Here is a 14,898-nt window from a genome sequence, read left to right as displayed (position 1 = left end):
CTTCTTCTTCGTTTTGAATCACTTAATGAGATTGCATTCATAAGCTCAGTGAGTGACATTAAGCCTTTGTCTTCCCATTCATCTGTTGTAATAAAGTCATTTCATGTAGGTCATAATTTCTTCTGTGATTTTTGGATGAGGCTAGATTTACAAGTTATACTTTTTGCTAAGAGCAAATATATCTTTTAGGTTTAAATTTTTTCATATTGTAAATAATACAGTCTTCCTCAGTTACAACATACATTAATAGGTTCTAACAATAATTTTAACAGATAATACTTTGGTCTATAGGTTCAAGGTGTACAGTTTAGAGGGAGACACATGATCGTTATTTTAAACATCACTTACTAAGTCATCTCAAATTTTCCTTCATATATGAGACAAAATGACCATGAAGCAATTATAAAATAATCAAAGTTCATGTAACTCATACATGGACTTTGATTTTCCTATAACTAGCTGCTAGTTATAAGAACATCAAATGGTTCACCAAAACAATGGTTCACCAAATTTTTGTTTTGGTGAACCATTGTTTTATTTCATAAGATCCACCAAAACAAGCAACTTTCATCTGCATTATAAATTTGATTGGGAGTTACGTTCCTTAATGTTTTCTGAAAACATTTACTTGAATGATTCTGCTAAAATTGAATATCCCCCCCCAATATCAATTAATGTGATTTCCATTCCTTTTTGTCTACCCCAGAACGAGCTTTAAACTCATCTTTTTATGGTGAGGTCTTTGTAAAAGAACTGTCTTGAGGCATGTCTGATCTTTTCTGAATAAACCACATGTAAACTGCAGTTTCATCTGCCAGATTTTCACTTGATTTCAGTATCTGCTTTTTTTTACCAAGACCTTTACCAGTAGCTGAACAAATTCAAAAATCTTGGATTTCTTGCATTTTTAGTTTTTACTGTATATTTTCCAAACCATTTTCTTTAGACAACTTCTCTATTCTTTCTCCATTTTAAAGTTTTTGTAATAATTTCATTTTTGTTCAAGTGACAATGTTTTGTGTTATACTTTAAAAATGATGATTTAAATATATGCATGCTACAGCATTTTTCAATATAATTAGGAATGTATGTATATTGAGTATAACAATGTTCATTCGTCACTAATATACTACTGAAAGAATGCATACTATATTCTAAGTAAAAATGTGCGCTTGAAAGTAGGAGAAACATAGAACTAGATTAAACAGAAATCAAAACCAGCCTCTTCATTTGAAATTCTGCACTAATTACTTTTGGTATGACCAAAAGTCTCTAAATATCATCTGCATTCATTAATCAAAAAACCGTAAACATGAGTTGTTTTTTTCATAGTCACATATCAGGAATATGTGACTATGAAATACCTCATAGAAATACCTACTCTCAGTTCTTGATTGATTCTTAGCTTTCATATCTATAAATGAATCCAGATTTTCAATCTGTCTAGTTTATTCTGGATCTTTCCGACTTTGGAGTAGATGAATTGTATCATGTTGTATGGGACCGCGTTCCCACTTACTTGGACACCTGAAGTGGCTTAAAACAAAAAGAAAAGTCATTTGGTCTGTGGAGAAGGAATTCTGGATTATCTAACCATTTAGCCTACCCACAGTACTTACACTAATGGATTCTAAGTTTACAGTCTTTTATGAGTGGGATTCACTTAAGTAAGCAATGGGAGCTCTGGTGAATTAATATCTATTAATGTGTTATACATCAGTTAGTGAAGCCATCCTTTGCTCAGATTGAAACCAATTTGTACCTTAATTCTTTTCATAATTTACGTGTTAATTTCTTTAAATTTTAATATCTGATTTAAGAGTGTGTGTATATATATTCAAGACTTATATAAGATATACAACCTTGAATCTAAAATTTACCTTATTGTAGGTGAATCCAAAGGCTCCATTAGATAAAATATGCTTATTAGGTTGTGGAATACCAACTGGATATGGTGCTGCTCTCAATACAGCTGATGTGGAACCTGACTCCAATGTTGCTATCTGGGGACTAGGGACAATAGGGCTTGCTGTAGCCATGGGATGTCGAGAAAGAGGAGCAAAAAGAATAATTGGTGTTGACATTAATAAAGACAGATTTGCAATAGGTTGGTTAATCATTTTTAATGAAGCATTTTCATTTAAAACTAAAGTATGGCTGGAGCAACTGGATCTGTAAAGTTTAAATATACAGATCTTTATGAGAAACTGATATATTAAACTACACTAATTTATTAGATTGAGCTAAAATTTACTAGATTCATGTGCTTTCTTCTTAATAATACATATTTTTCTGTTTATTTTGATATCAATCCCTTTTCTTTATTTTTCTTAATTTTTCTAAAATTATTTATAATGCTGATGAACTTTAATAGTAATAAAGAGAAAAATAGAATTATCAATGAGGTTATTAGTTCAATGATAAAGAAAAATATTTATTGAGAATTATCAAATTAGAATATTTGGCATTCTGATTTGATGAATTATTTTCAAACATCAATTTTCAAAAACAAATTAAGAAATAAGCTCATCATATGAAAAATGTATAGTAAATTTTTATCTTTTGCATATTAATTAGGAAGTATGCTCATCATACTTGAAAAATAAATGCTTAATTAAAGGGACCATGGCATTAATTTTTAATTTGATCTAAAAAAAATTTATAGAATTTGTTTGTAACATAACATTAATAATTTATAAGGTAAGTTTAATTGCATATATAGTTATTTTGGCATTCTGTGCCACAATCAAATTTCGCCTGTGCTTAGAAAGTTACTTAACTCTTGTTGTAGCAAACAGTTCTATAGTGAACTCATTCACTATAAACAACTTAAAAAAAAACTTATAGCTAAAACTCCATAACATTAGAATTCACTAAAGCAAAACTTTGAAAGTAATAATAATCTGCCCCTTCCTTCCTTGCAGGTTCATTCAAATGGTTAATTTCTTTTCCTCATCATTATTTTTTGCAGGATTAATGCATTAATCTTGCATTCCACTGTCACATCTGGTGCACTTCATATACTCATGAGGTGCACCAGATGTGACAGTGGAATGCAAGATTTTGCTTTTTTTGAAAAGAAAATTGATATTTATTAAGTTTATTAAGCATAAAATAAAAATTATATAATACATATGAATGCAGAATTTATAAATTAATCTTTATACTGTAGACTCAAGCAAATGTTATTCAAGAAAAAAAAATGCAAGTTTGAAAAACAAGAATCAAAATTGGAGACTTATTGATAGACTGAAGGAAAAGTTAATTGATTGTTAAAGAGGCACAAATGGAAGTTGTCTACAAGGATGGAAAAATGAGAATTTTATGGTGGACTCAGGAAGTAAAAAAAAAGGCAGTCATGGAAAGAAGAAAGTACATCAAAAGTTGCTAGTAAGTAAATCATGTGCTCTGAGAGAATACAAAAAAAAAAAAAAAAAAAAGTAAGAAAGAAAAGCAATGTGTAAAAGTAGCTAAATAAGTTGGGAAAATGTTATGGAGTTGCTATTGAAAAAGTTTACAAATGGGGGAAAGAGTAATTATAAAAAGAATCAGGTGATAAAGGTGACATAAAAGCTGAAGATAATGATATTCTACATGTCTAGAGCAATTACTGTGAAAGATTATTAATGAAACAGGAAGTAACAGAAAGATGATAGAACATATTCAAGAAGAATGCAGTCAGATATACATATCAGTACTTGAGATAGAAAAGTCATCATAAGCCTGAAATGTAGAAAAGCAGTCAGTGTATGTGATATTCAACCAAAAATAAAATAGAGGTATAAATTTGGGTCATAGTGCCCATCTATAAAAAGGGAAATAAAACATTGTGAGAATTACAGGAATTTGCTGAGTGTTGCAGGTAAGATTTATGTAAGCATATTTGAGAAAAGGTCAAAATTCGGGAACAGAAATTTGGAGAACAAGCTGAGTTCAGTCCAAATGGTGGCCGTCCACCTCTTATGTTGTTGGGATCATATTTGCACTTTGAGACAAATAGTTAAGAAATTATGGAAATATAACAAGGATTGGTATTTTAGTTTAGTAGCTCTGGAATGGCATATGACAAAGTGCCAAGAGAAATACTGTTCAAAACAATTATATGGTGTTAACAGGGCATTATATCAAGCAATAAATAGTCTGTTTAAGTTGTAAGATCTGAAGAAGGTATAGGAAGATGGTTTGTAAAATCAAGAGTTAAGGGTGCATACTGTTTCCACTATTATTCATTATCTCTATGGATCATTATGAAAGAAAGTGGCATTAAACCTGATAATTGGAGATGTTAAACTTGGCTCTCTACTTGATGCAGGGGATGCTGAATTACTTTTAAATAAATCCAGTCTGCAAAAAATTTTGAGGGTACATGTACTGGACTTATGTTTGTAATTTTGCAGTGCATGTCTGCAAAGTTTCTTAACTCAATTGAATAAGTGCTTTAACACATTATGAGTAGAAAGACAAAGCTTGTCAAAATGACATTTTTTTTTAAATTTGATTTTTATGACACAAAGACATCAAAGGTCATACTGTGCCAGGACACAAGTCACAGCAGTACATATGGTATGGGGATCTTGTAATGAAGACATTTTGTAACTTGGTTAATAGTTATTATTTTCCAGTATTTATTATTAGCCATTTTGGTTTAAAACTAATTTTTGCAAATACCATATAATGATCAGGGTTTAATTCACAGCCTTGATATACTCCTACATCTAGGATTAACTCAGCTAATTTAAAATTTGCCATAATGTAGTCAGTAACTGATTTACATCCTCTGGCTGACCATATATTTATTTATGTTCAAATACAGAGTTCATTATTCTCATATTATAGATGAAAAAAATCTCGCAGCTTGTATCTGTTTTGATTGCATGTATCACCAAATCTTTCTGTTTGTTTTGTATTTCCTGTTTCCTATTCTGGTATTTAAATCCCCTGCTAGTAGTAAAGTCTGTTTTATTTGTTTTATCTATGACTTTCTGCAGTTATTTATAAAAAGTTTTACTGTCTTCTTGTTTCTCCTCTTCTGGTGCATATGTCCTGATTATTATGTGACCTCTTAATGTTTGGAGTCTAATTTCTGTTAGTCTTCCAATCCAGTAGTTATAACATACACTTTTGCTCTTCATAGATTTTTGTATCATTATCATTATACCTGCTTTTGCCCTTTTTTCTTTTTACTCTGCTATAGATTTATATATATAGTTGTTTCTTTGATACCTTTTTGCTTTTTCTTTGTGTTTCTGTTACTATATATATATATATATATATTTACAGAGTAATTGACTCGGTTAAATGACATGTTTAAAATTATTAACTGACTTAAATACCGAGAAAAAATACAAGAGATTTAATAAGGTTTCACTATTAGTTTCATCGGAAATGCCGACTTCGTCAGGTGAATACAGTACCATGGAAAAACAACATCTTAAAAATATATTGTACTTTAGACAAAACAGAGTTTAGAACAAGTGGTAGTTGTTTGAAATTGAGTCCGAGCATTAGTTCTGGCGTGAAGCACTGTGCGTGTGAATAATATCACGAGTGCCAAAACTGGATTACAGTGCTATGTGAATCAGGCAGGCTGTGACTGAGATTGCTGTTTAGATGAGCAGGGTCGAGAACTATTTCTTTGGATTCCAAGATACGTCTTTCTAATTCATCGTAGCATTTATGGATGTTTGAAGTTGAGTTCCGGTCTATTTGATGTTGTCGTCCTTCAACATTAGTATTGGCCGAGAATAAAACATGGCTGCATAGGGCACTAGCACGGACTCTGTTATAAGAAATGTCACATTGGTGTTCTAGTTGGAGAGAGATGGACTTGGCCATAATATGGTTTGCCGCAACTGCAAATGATTTTGTATACTACTGGAAACTGAAGAAGGTTGTATTTTACTTTAAGTTGACTGAGGTAAGATCGGAGTTTTGGAAAGGCGGAGAAATATGTTTTAACATTAAATTTCTTCAGGATTTTTGCCAGTTTAGGAGAAAGAGAACTTATATATGGTAAGGAGATGTAGGCTGTTGGGCTTGAGTTATCTTCATTACTATATTGATTACGTACATTAAGACGATTATAGATATTTTTAGGAGAGTAACTGTTATTTAAGAAGGTCCTTTTAAGGTAACTTGAAGGCATTGACTCCCTACATACAATCTCTTGAAATATCTCGCTTCCTCCTTAAAACATCTCACAGGAAAATCCTTTTCATATATCAAAAACTCAGCTCATTTTGTCTCGAAGATAAAGAACATCCAACTTAACGAAGCAGACAGAATGGTAAGCTTCGACATAGTCTTACTATTCACCAATGTTCCAACCCAGGAAGTCTTTAGTCTTTTAAAAAAACAAGTTATCTAAAATGATTTTCGCCTTACTTGTGCATTGTATGGATTCAGGATACTTCTTATTTGAAGACAAGATCTACAAACAGAACAGCAGTTTGGCAATGGGTAGCCCGTTGTCTCCAGTGCTAGCCAACGTTTTTCTGAAAGATTTTGAGGAAAAGGCCATTTCCTCAGCGACACTGAAACCCAAAATCTGGCTACGTTACATGGACGACATTTTCCTAATTTGGGAGCACGGCCCAGAAAACTTACAAACCTTTCTGGATCATTTAAACAATTTTCATCAAAATATAAATTTCATATCCGAACCAGAAGTTAATGGTGTTTTAGCTTTAAAACTTACTAGAACAACGTATGGTCTCAAGATTTCTATCTTTAGAAAGCCAACACACACCGATAGATACCTACATGCTTCGTCTCACCACTACTGCCCCCCCCCCCCCCCCTCTCAGAAATTAGGAATTATTTCCACACTGGCTCATTGGGTGAGATCCTTGTTGTCAGAAGAAGAGAAACTTCAACAAGAACTTAGTTACCTCAAAAGGACTTTCTTAAATAACGGTTACTCTCCTAAAACATCTATAATCGTCTTAATGTACATAATCAGCATAGTAACGAAGATAACTCAAAAGCCCAGCAGCCTACATCTCCTTACTGTATATAAGTTCTCTTTCTCCTAAACTAGTGAAAATTCTGAAGAAATTTAGTGTTAAAACATATTTCTCCACCTTTCCAAAACTCCAATCTTACCTCAGTCAACCTAAAGTAAAACACAACTTTCTTCAGTTCCCAGGAGTATACAAAATCATTTGCAGTTGCAGCAAACCATCTCTCTCTCTCTCTCTCTCTGACTAGAAGAACACCAACATGACATTTCTTATAACAGAGTCCATGCTAGTGCCCTATCCAGCCATGTTTTATTCTTGGCCAATACCAATGTGAAGGACAACAACAACATCAAATAGACTGGAACTCAACTTCAAACATCCATAAATGCTGCAATGAATTAGAAAGACGTATTTTGGAATCCAAAGAAACAGCTCTCGACCCATCTAAATAGCACTCTCAGTTACAGCCTGCCCGATTTACATAGCGCTGTAATCCAGTTTTAGCGCACTCATGATATCATTCACACACAGTGCTTCATGCCAGAACTATGCTCGGACTCAATTTCAAACACAACTACTACTTGTTCTAAACTCTGTTTTGTCTAAAGTACAATATATTTTTAAGATGTTGTTTTCTCCATGGTACTGTATTCACCTGACGAAGTCGGCATTTCCGATGAAACTAGTAGTGAAATGAAACCTTATTATTAAGTCAGTTAATAATTTTAAATATATATCTTTACATTGGCTTGGTTTAGTTGTTTATCAAGTTCCTCAAGCACTTGTGGATCTCACTAGCTGGGTTAGAAATAAAACACTTGATCAAAGATTGGAGACCACAGATCTGATAGTTCTGAGATAGATCTAAGAGTGAACAGATGATATCAATGGTAGAATATTAAAAAGAAGGATATTAGGAAGAGGCTTAGCATTATTAGCATTCAGGAATGTGTTAGCAGAGCTAATCTCAGGTGGTATGATCACTTAAACAGAATGGGAAAGGTTAGCAAAACAAGTGGTTTTTGCCAGAATAGAAGGAAAAAGACCTAGAGGAAGACTAAGATCTAGGTGGATTGATAGAGTAAGAAGTGCCTTTAGAAGACTGAAATAAGAACTCTCAGTATGGGAGTAGCAATAGTTAACTTTGGAGGAAATCAATAAGAAATTATTGCTAAATGAAATACATTATTATAATATCCTGTATGCCCCTCTCTCTCTCTCTCTCTCTCTGATGGTATGTATCAGGGATTTGATATGTACCATTAGAAGGGGGTGGGGGGCATACAGTGCTATTCAATTGTGCAATTACTCTGAGCTTAATTCATTTTTTACAGTCCAGAAAAAATGACTAATTCAAGACCAAATAAAAAAAAAAAAGTGTGTGTGTGTATTTAATAAGTCTAAACAAAAGATATATAGTATAGACTTTCAGAATAATAAATATAAAACTATTTTGAACACTCAAGTTCTGCTTGATTATTAAAATTGATATTGTTGTGATTTTACGGAAGATCAATCATTCATACACTAAATCTCACTATTAATATAATTAATGGCTATTTTAGCCTGTTTTTGTTTAGGAGTGTCCCTTATATTTAATACATTGGCTAACATAACTCAGAAGGGGTATATATATATTTTAGGGCATTATGGGCGTGTATAGAAGGCAATTATGGCAGAATGAAAAATGTGGAAAAATTTGTACATACCTTGTTTTTGGTTTAAAGATGCCTTCTAAATCCAAGCTATTGTTGAAAGGTTGTATGTAAATGGGGGGGGGGGGGGGGGAGAGAACATGGGGATGTGCTTGAGACACGGGAAATAAGGTTGGGAACCCGGGTTACTATTAATAATATATATATATTATTTTGTCGTGGGGAGAGGGGGGGGGGGAAAGAAGGGGAAGGGTATCCTTATGTGGAAACTGGGGCAAGGGTTTACGGGGTGTGGACCGTTTCGGTCATCGTCTGACCATCGTCGGAACTTTGTGGGAATGACTATAGGGCTATGTCAAGGCTGCAAGATGTATCTTCCAAATTTGGGCATTTGTTGTCGCTAAATGGCCGGAGCCGTGGCTTTTAAATTTTCTTTTATCAGTGAAAACAATTTCTTTTGATATCCTACAAATAGAATGTAGCAAGAAAATAGGACTTCTTCATTAGCACTACTTTACAGTTCAAACTATGGAATGAAGTTGTATTTCTGCTGCTGAAACAGAAAATCTCTTTGAGTATGAATCCTTCATCTTAAATTATCCAGGGCCTTCACAAATGTTCTACAGTTTGTAGATACAGCATCTGGTAACAGAAATAAGAAACAAAAGAATCCGACACACACATGTACATAAATATATATATACCATTGTTTCTCTTATTACATATAACAGGTGAAAAACCAATAGGGAATATGTTACTCTTTTTTTATTCTGAAAGGATTGGAAAGATTAGCAGGATTTTCTAAAACAGTTGAAAAAAAAAAAAAAGTTTGTCTGATATTCTTGTTGAAACATGTCAGCAACATTACGGATGAAAATACCAATTTGGACATGCAACTATTCTAGAGGTGTGATATCAGAATGGGAACCTTTTGATGTTCCAGATGAGGAAATACATTGAAGTGCTATATTTCTCAGATCCGTTAGTTAAAATTGGTTCACACACACTGTCTTGTATACAGCTAGCTTAGTATTTTGACTAATTTCTGCCTTATTCCATATAAACTTATTCATTTGACTCCCTAACATAACAGTTTTGCTAAATCTGTTCTCTGTTTCCATATTTAGTTTGCCATCTCTACTAAAAATTGTCGCTCAATAGCCAAAATGTTTCATCTGTTCAATAGGTTTCTCATTCAGGGTGTGGTTGACGAGTTCAGTGTTTCTGCCTATTTTTTTTTTTTTTTGTGTTCTTTTTATTGTTGATTTTTATGCCATATTTATTACATAAGTTATTTAATTTCATTAAGGAATCTTGCAAACTTGTACTGGGTTTATTTAAGAATATTATATCTGCATAAAGTAAAGAGCTGAGATTAACATTTCTAATTTTGATATCAGATCTGACTTCACTTTTCTTCATAATGTCATCCATATAGATCAGGCCTGCACAACTTGATTGTCTTTGAGGGCCAAACCCAACTTGGACCACCTGACCAAGGGCCAGATCACTTCGGACCTTGAATCTTAGACTAGTCCACTGCAGCTAAACTTAAGTAAATTTGTTAGTAGGTCTACAGTAAATACTAATTAATATGCATATTTAATTTTTTTAGAAAGTTACAATTAAAATTATAATCAAAATTATTTACAAACAGATATAGTTGCAAAATTTCTCAATAAAAATCCTTAAACATAAACACAATGTTTAGTAATAATTTCACTGAGAATATCGCACTTATTCTCAGTGAAATATTAGCGACTCACAATGTGACACATTGCATTTCTTTGTTGCCACTATTTTACCAAAGTTTGGTGTCATGCTTGAAGTGGCTGTTCTTAATATGGCCTCTAAATTGATATCACTTAAAGATGAATCCTGTTTGGTTTTGTTCAAGTTCATGATCGAAAATGTTTGTTCACAAGTGTATATGTGCTCCCAAACATACAAAATACCTGGTAGGCAGTATCCAACAAACTTTTAAATTTATCCTGATCCAGAACAGAATAAAACTCTTGTAAAGTACTCTCCTTATGCTTCACCTGATAGTTTTCAGAACACTGGAGATCAATAACTCCCATCTGCAGTTCAACAGGTAGATTTCCTGCTTCGACAGAAAATGGATCCTCAATCACTTTTATGCGGACTTCATCTTTATTACTCAATGGCATTCTTTTCTGAAACTCCTCACTTACAAGTGATATGTGCTTCTTATATTTTCCACCCACCATTGAATGATATTCTGATGGAATATTCTGTTAACAAGTTAAGAAATGTGACATATCCCCCCTTAGCAAGTTGATTTCAAAACAAACTTAATTTGAATGCCTTTATAAGAGACATTAACTGAAAAACATACTTATTTTTTCCTTGAAGCTGTAAGTTAAGGTCATTCAAGTGACCCAAAATGTCACACAAGAAAAATAAATCTTGATTCCATTCTTCATCCGTTATTTCTGGGAATTTTTCCATATCTTCTTGTGATTCCAAAAATTCAAATAGTTCATTTTTAGTAGAGCTACAAAGCATGACAAAACTTTACCGTGGCTCAACCAACGTACATCAGTGTGATATGGTAGATCCTCATACTCTGCATCATTTTCTTCTAGAAATGCCTGAAACATTGTGTTTCAAGCCCCGAGCTCAAATATAGTTGACCAGAGCAAATACTACTTTAATCACATGATCAAACTGTAAAACCTTTGAACATAACACCTGCTGATGAATTAGGCAGTGAAATTTTGTCAATGGTTTACCTGCATACTGTTCAATAAATGTTACAGCACCAACATTTTTTCCACACATAGATGGGGCACCATCAGTGCAAACTGCTACTAAATTCTTGAAATTTAAGGATTGTTTTTTGGTTACACACTTCTTTACATTTTCTGCGATCTCCTTTCCTGTTGTTCTTCCTTTCATTGAACACAAACCAGCAAGCTCCTCTGTCACTTCAAAATTCTTATTAATGCCTCTTACATATATTAAAAGCTGTGCAGTATCTTTCACATCAGTACTTTCATCCATAGCAAGCAAATAATAGACGAATTCACTAGCCGATTTTTGCAGATTATCTTTAAGATCCTTGGCAATATTAGCCACCCTGTGCTGAACAGTCATACGGGACAAACTGATATTTCCAAAATTATTTTTCTTATCAGGACACAATTCGGAAACGGCAATCATCAGACACTTTTTTTATAAACTCTCCCTCAGTAAATGATTTGCCAGCACAAACTATTTCTTGTGATATTTTTAAGCTTACCTTTGTGGTTTTTTAAGCAACTTCATTTGCAGGTGCCACTTTTTTAAAGGCTTGTTGCTCACTGCTAAGGACTTTCAATGACTTTGCTGCTTTTATTTGCTTTTCACTTGCATCCAACTTGCCAAGGATAGGATGTTTCGATTCAAAATGACGTCTCAGATTGTACTCTTTTAGCACAGCGATAGATTTCCGGCAAACGATGCACACTATTTTGTCCTTAAACAATGTAAAAAAATATTTGTTTGTCCACTCAGGGTTAAATGCTTGATGTTCCTAATCTATTTTACACTTTTTACTTAAGCTCGTTGTGTCGAGATTGACAATATTAATTACAAAAAACTAATGACGAAAAACTCACAATAATGCAGGTTACAATAACATCTACAACCAACCACTACACTGCCAAAGTCAGTCGAGGCACGGCCAACTTTGTGTAATACGATTTGTTCTTGTTTGTAGACATCGTCGTCATCACAGAGATGTAACTTTGAATTTCCCTGCAGCAACAGTAGTGCTAACAAAACCTCGGAGCGATTGTAATAATTTGTTTGTTAAATACGACAGTGGGAATAACTCCAAATGCAATTTATTGTCGAGTTGAAAGAAACATGATTGTGATGACATTAATCTCATGAACGTAAACATGCAGAGTCTTAGTAAAAATTTAATTCAACGCTAGGAAAAAATAGTCTAATTTCATATTCCCCCATATGATTAAATAATTTCAATCAGGCAGACGGGCCAAAATAAATAGCAATGCAGCTCGTGGGCCGTATATTGTGCAGGCCTGATATAGATCATGAATAACAGGGAATATAATGTGTAGCCTTGTGTCACACCTCATTTCTAACAGCTGACTTGTCACTGAAACATAGACTATGTACTGCTTGATATAATATACCATTTACATCATGCAACTGTAGTGTTTTGAAGAGCTTTTGGTATATTGCCGTATGCCTTTATCAGATTTATAAAACTCAAGTAGATCCTTGTTATATTCCCATGATCTCTTAACTGTTGTCTTAAAGTGAAAATCAGATCTTGACCCCCTGTATTTCACATGAACCTAGCTTGGTCTTCTCTAATCTTTCTTTCCTCAGTTCTTCTTGGCCTTTTCTTAAGGCTGCTTAAAAAAAATACAACTTCACTACATGCTTTTCTGAGCAATGATTAGTTAATGATTCTTCATGGTTTGATTTTTGTCTTCACTCTTTATTTTCTTTTTCTTTTTTGAATAATATTTGTGTGTTTGAGTTTAGAGTTCACCTCTGAAGGCATCTCAACTTAGATTCTTTTTAAACCTTTCTTATACTCTTCTTTTCCATGTGATATTCAGTTTCATTTGACAAAACTAAATGGTAAATGCATTGTATTTTACTGTCATATATTCTTGTCTTGAACCAGAATGCTGCTATCAACAATAACATATGAGTTTGTGCACATTGTTTGCTGGAACACAGTATTAGTAATAACTGATTCATGTCCTGAACAGAAATTCACGAATACTCGACACTTATTTTTTTTCCTAAAGATTCTATTTGTTTGATATTCATTTCCTGTTCTGCTGTTTAGATCTGCAATATGGGCCAAGTTTTTCTTTGTGTCAGCTGCTTTCTGTAATGACTTAAAAAAAAAAAATTCTGAAATCAATAGAAAGCTGCACTCCTCGGAGAGAAAAGAAAACTTCGCATGTGTGAACTTGCAATAATTTAGTATGGTAATACTATTAGTTTCTATACTTCTTCCCTTATCTCTGATAATCCTCAGAAATGGAAGTAAACATGTATAATAACACAGCACCACAGTCATTGTTGCTTTTATAAAATAATCAAATACTTATTCATTTACTAAAAAAAAATTTACATATTTCTGTTAAAAAAAGTTACCAGTGGTTGACTTTTTTTTTTATTTTTTTTTTAAATCCCAGCTTTCACACTACTGATATCTGTATCAAATAGTATTTGGCATGTTAGCAGGTTTTGAAATGCAAATTTTGGATAAAGTTTTCTGTTTTTCTTTACCACCTTTTGTATTCTAGTTTTCTAAAACAAGATTTAAAAGATTTGGAAGTTTTTTCCCCCCTTGGAAATAAACTTCGAAAAAGTAAAGGAAGTTATCTGTTATTCTGAAATAAGTTGTTAGGAAATTGTACTGTATTTATTGGATGTGATACTTCTGCTTTAATTTTTTCTGTCTGATAATTCTTTCTGTTCATATAGTAGAGCAGAAATATTTTTTTACTGTATGGAGTCATTTATTCCACTCATCTGGAAGCAGGTGTATAGGTGAATAAAAATTCTGATATATTTATTTCAAAGTGCATAAAAATGAAGCCTGTGTTTTACAAGAAAGGACTACTAGAAATTAATTATTGGTTACTTATACATCCTGAAATCAATAGATTTTCTCATGTACCGCTGCCGACAAAGAATTTGAAAAAATACGAGGCCAACAGATGAAAAAATTTGAAAAATTAAAAAAGAATGCTACCATCCTTCCAAAACTTGCTACCGATACCGTAATTAACCTTTCTTCAGTCACCCTGAAGCCTGAAGCAATCAACGCGCTGTCACGTGGCCACAACTTGCCATTGCTCCCAATAAAATACCTAGTGAGGATATTATGATCCAGATTGAATGCGGAATCCACCACCTTCCACATCAAGTCACCAACAGTGTAAGACTGGATGTAGCTTGTGTCCTTTCCAAAGCAATCCCACCAAAAACCAACATATCCAACAAGGAATATAAAGCTCTACAGGAAATGAAGAATAATAAAGAATTAGTTATCACCAAAGCGGATAAGGGCAATGCAACTGTAGTACTTAACCAAAAGGACTACACAGGTAAGCTGAATGCTCTTCTATTAGATCAGGCTACTTACCTCCCCAACAATTACAATTCCACCAACTCTCAAATCAGAAAACTTCACAGGCTCCTTAAGAGAGTCACTTCTTGGCCTGTAGAAGTTACCAACAGATTAAAGCCGTTTAACTCTATACCCCCCCCCCCCCGTA

At 33.3% G+C, this 14,898-nt stretch overlaps 1 protein-coding gene across 1 annotated transcript in view; it reads left to right on the top strand.

Moving 5' to 3' along the window:
• Fdh (alcohol dehydrogenase class-3 Fdh) overlaps nucleotides 1-14,898 on the top strand; it is a 110,656-nt gene that overhangs the window by 55,864 nt on the left and 39,894 nt on the right. Inside the window, exon 6 of the mRNA XM_090394061.1 lies at nucleotides 1,891-2,107. Coding sequence (XP_090250187.1) covers nucleotides 1,891-2,107 — 217 coding nt within the window. The remainder of the gene's footprint in view (nucleotides 1-1,890; nucleotides 2,108-14,898) is intronic.

This window comes from Typopeltis vanoorti, chromosome 1 (genome assembly GCF_054136105.1).
Source record: "Typopeltis vanoorti isolate ZY-2024b chromosome 1, IOZ_Tvanoo_1.0, whole genome shotgun sequence".
In the NCBI taxonomy this organism is placed as follows: domain Eukaryota; kingdom Metazoa; phylum Arthropoda; class Arachnida; order Uropygi; family Thelyphonidae; genus Typopeltis; species Typopeltis vanoorti.
The sequence above is the reverse complement of the archived record's forward strand: the minus strand, read 5'-3'. Positions and strand labels throughout refer to the sequence as shown.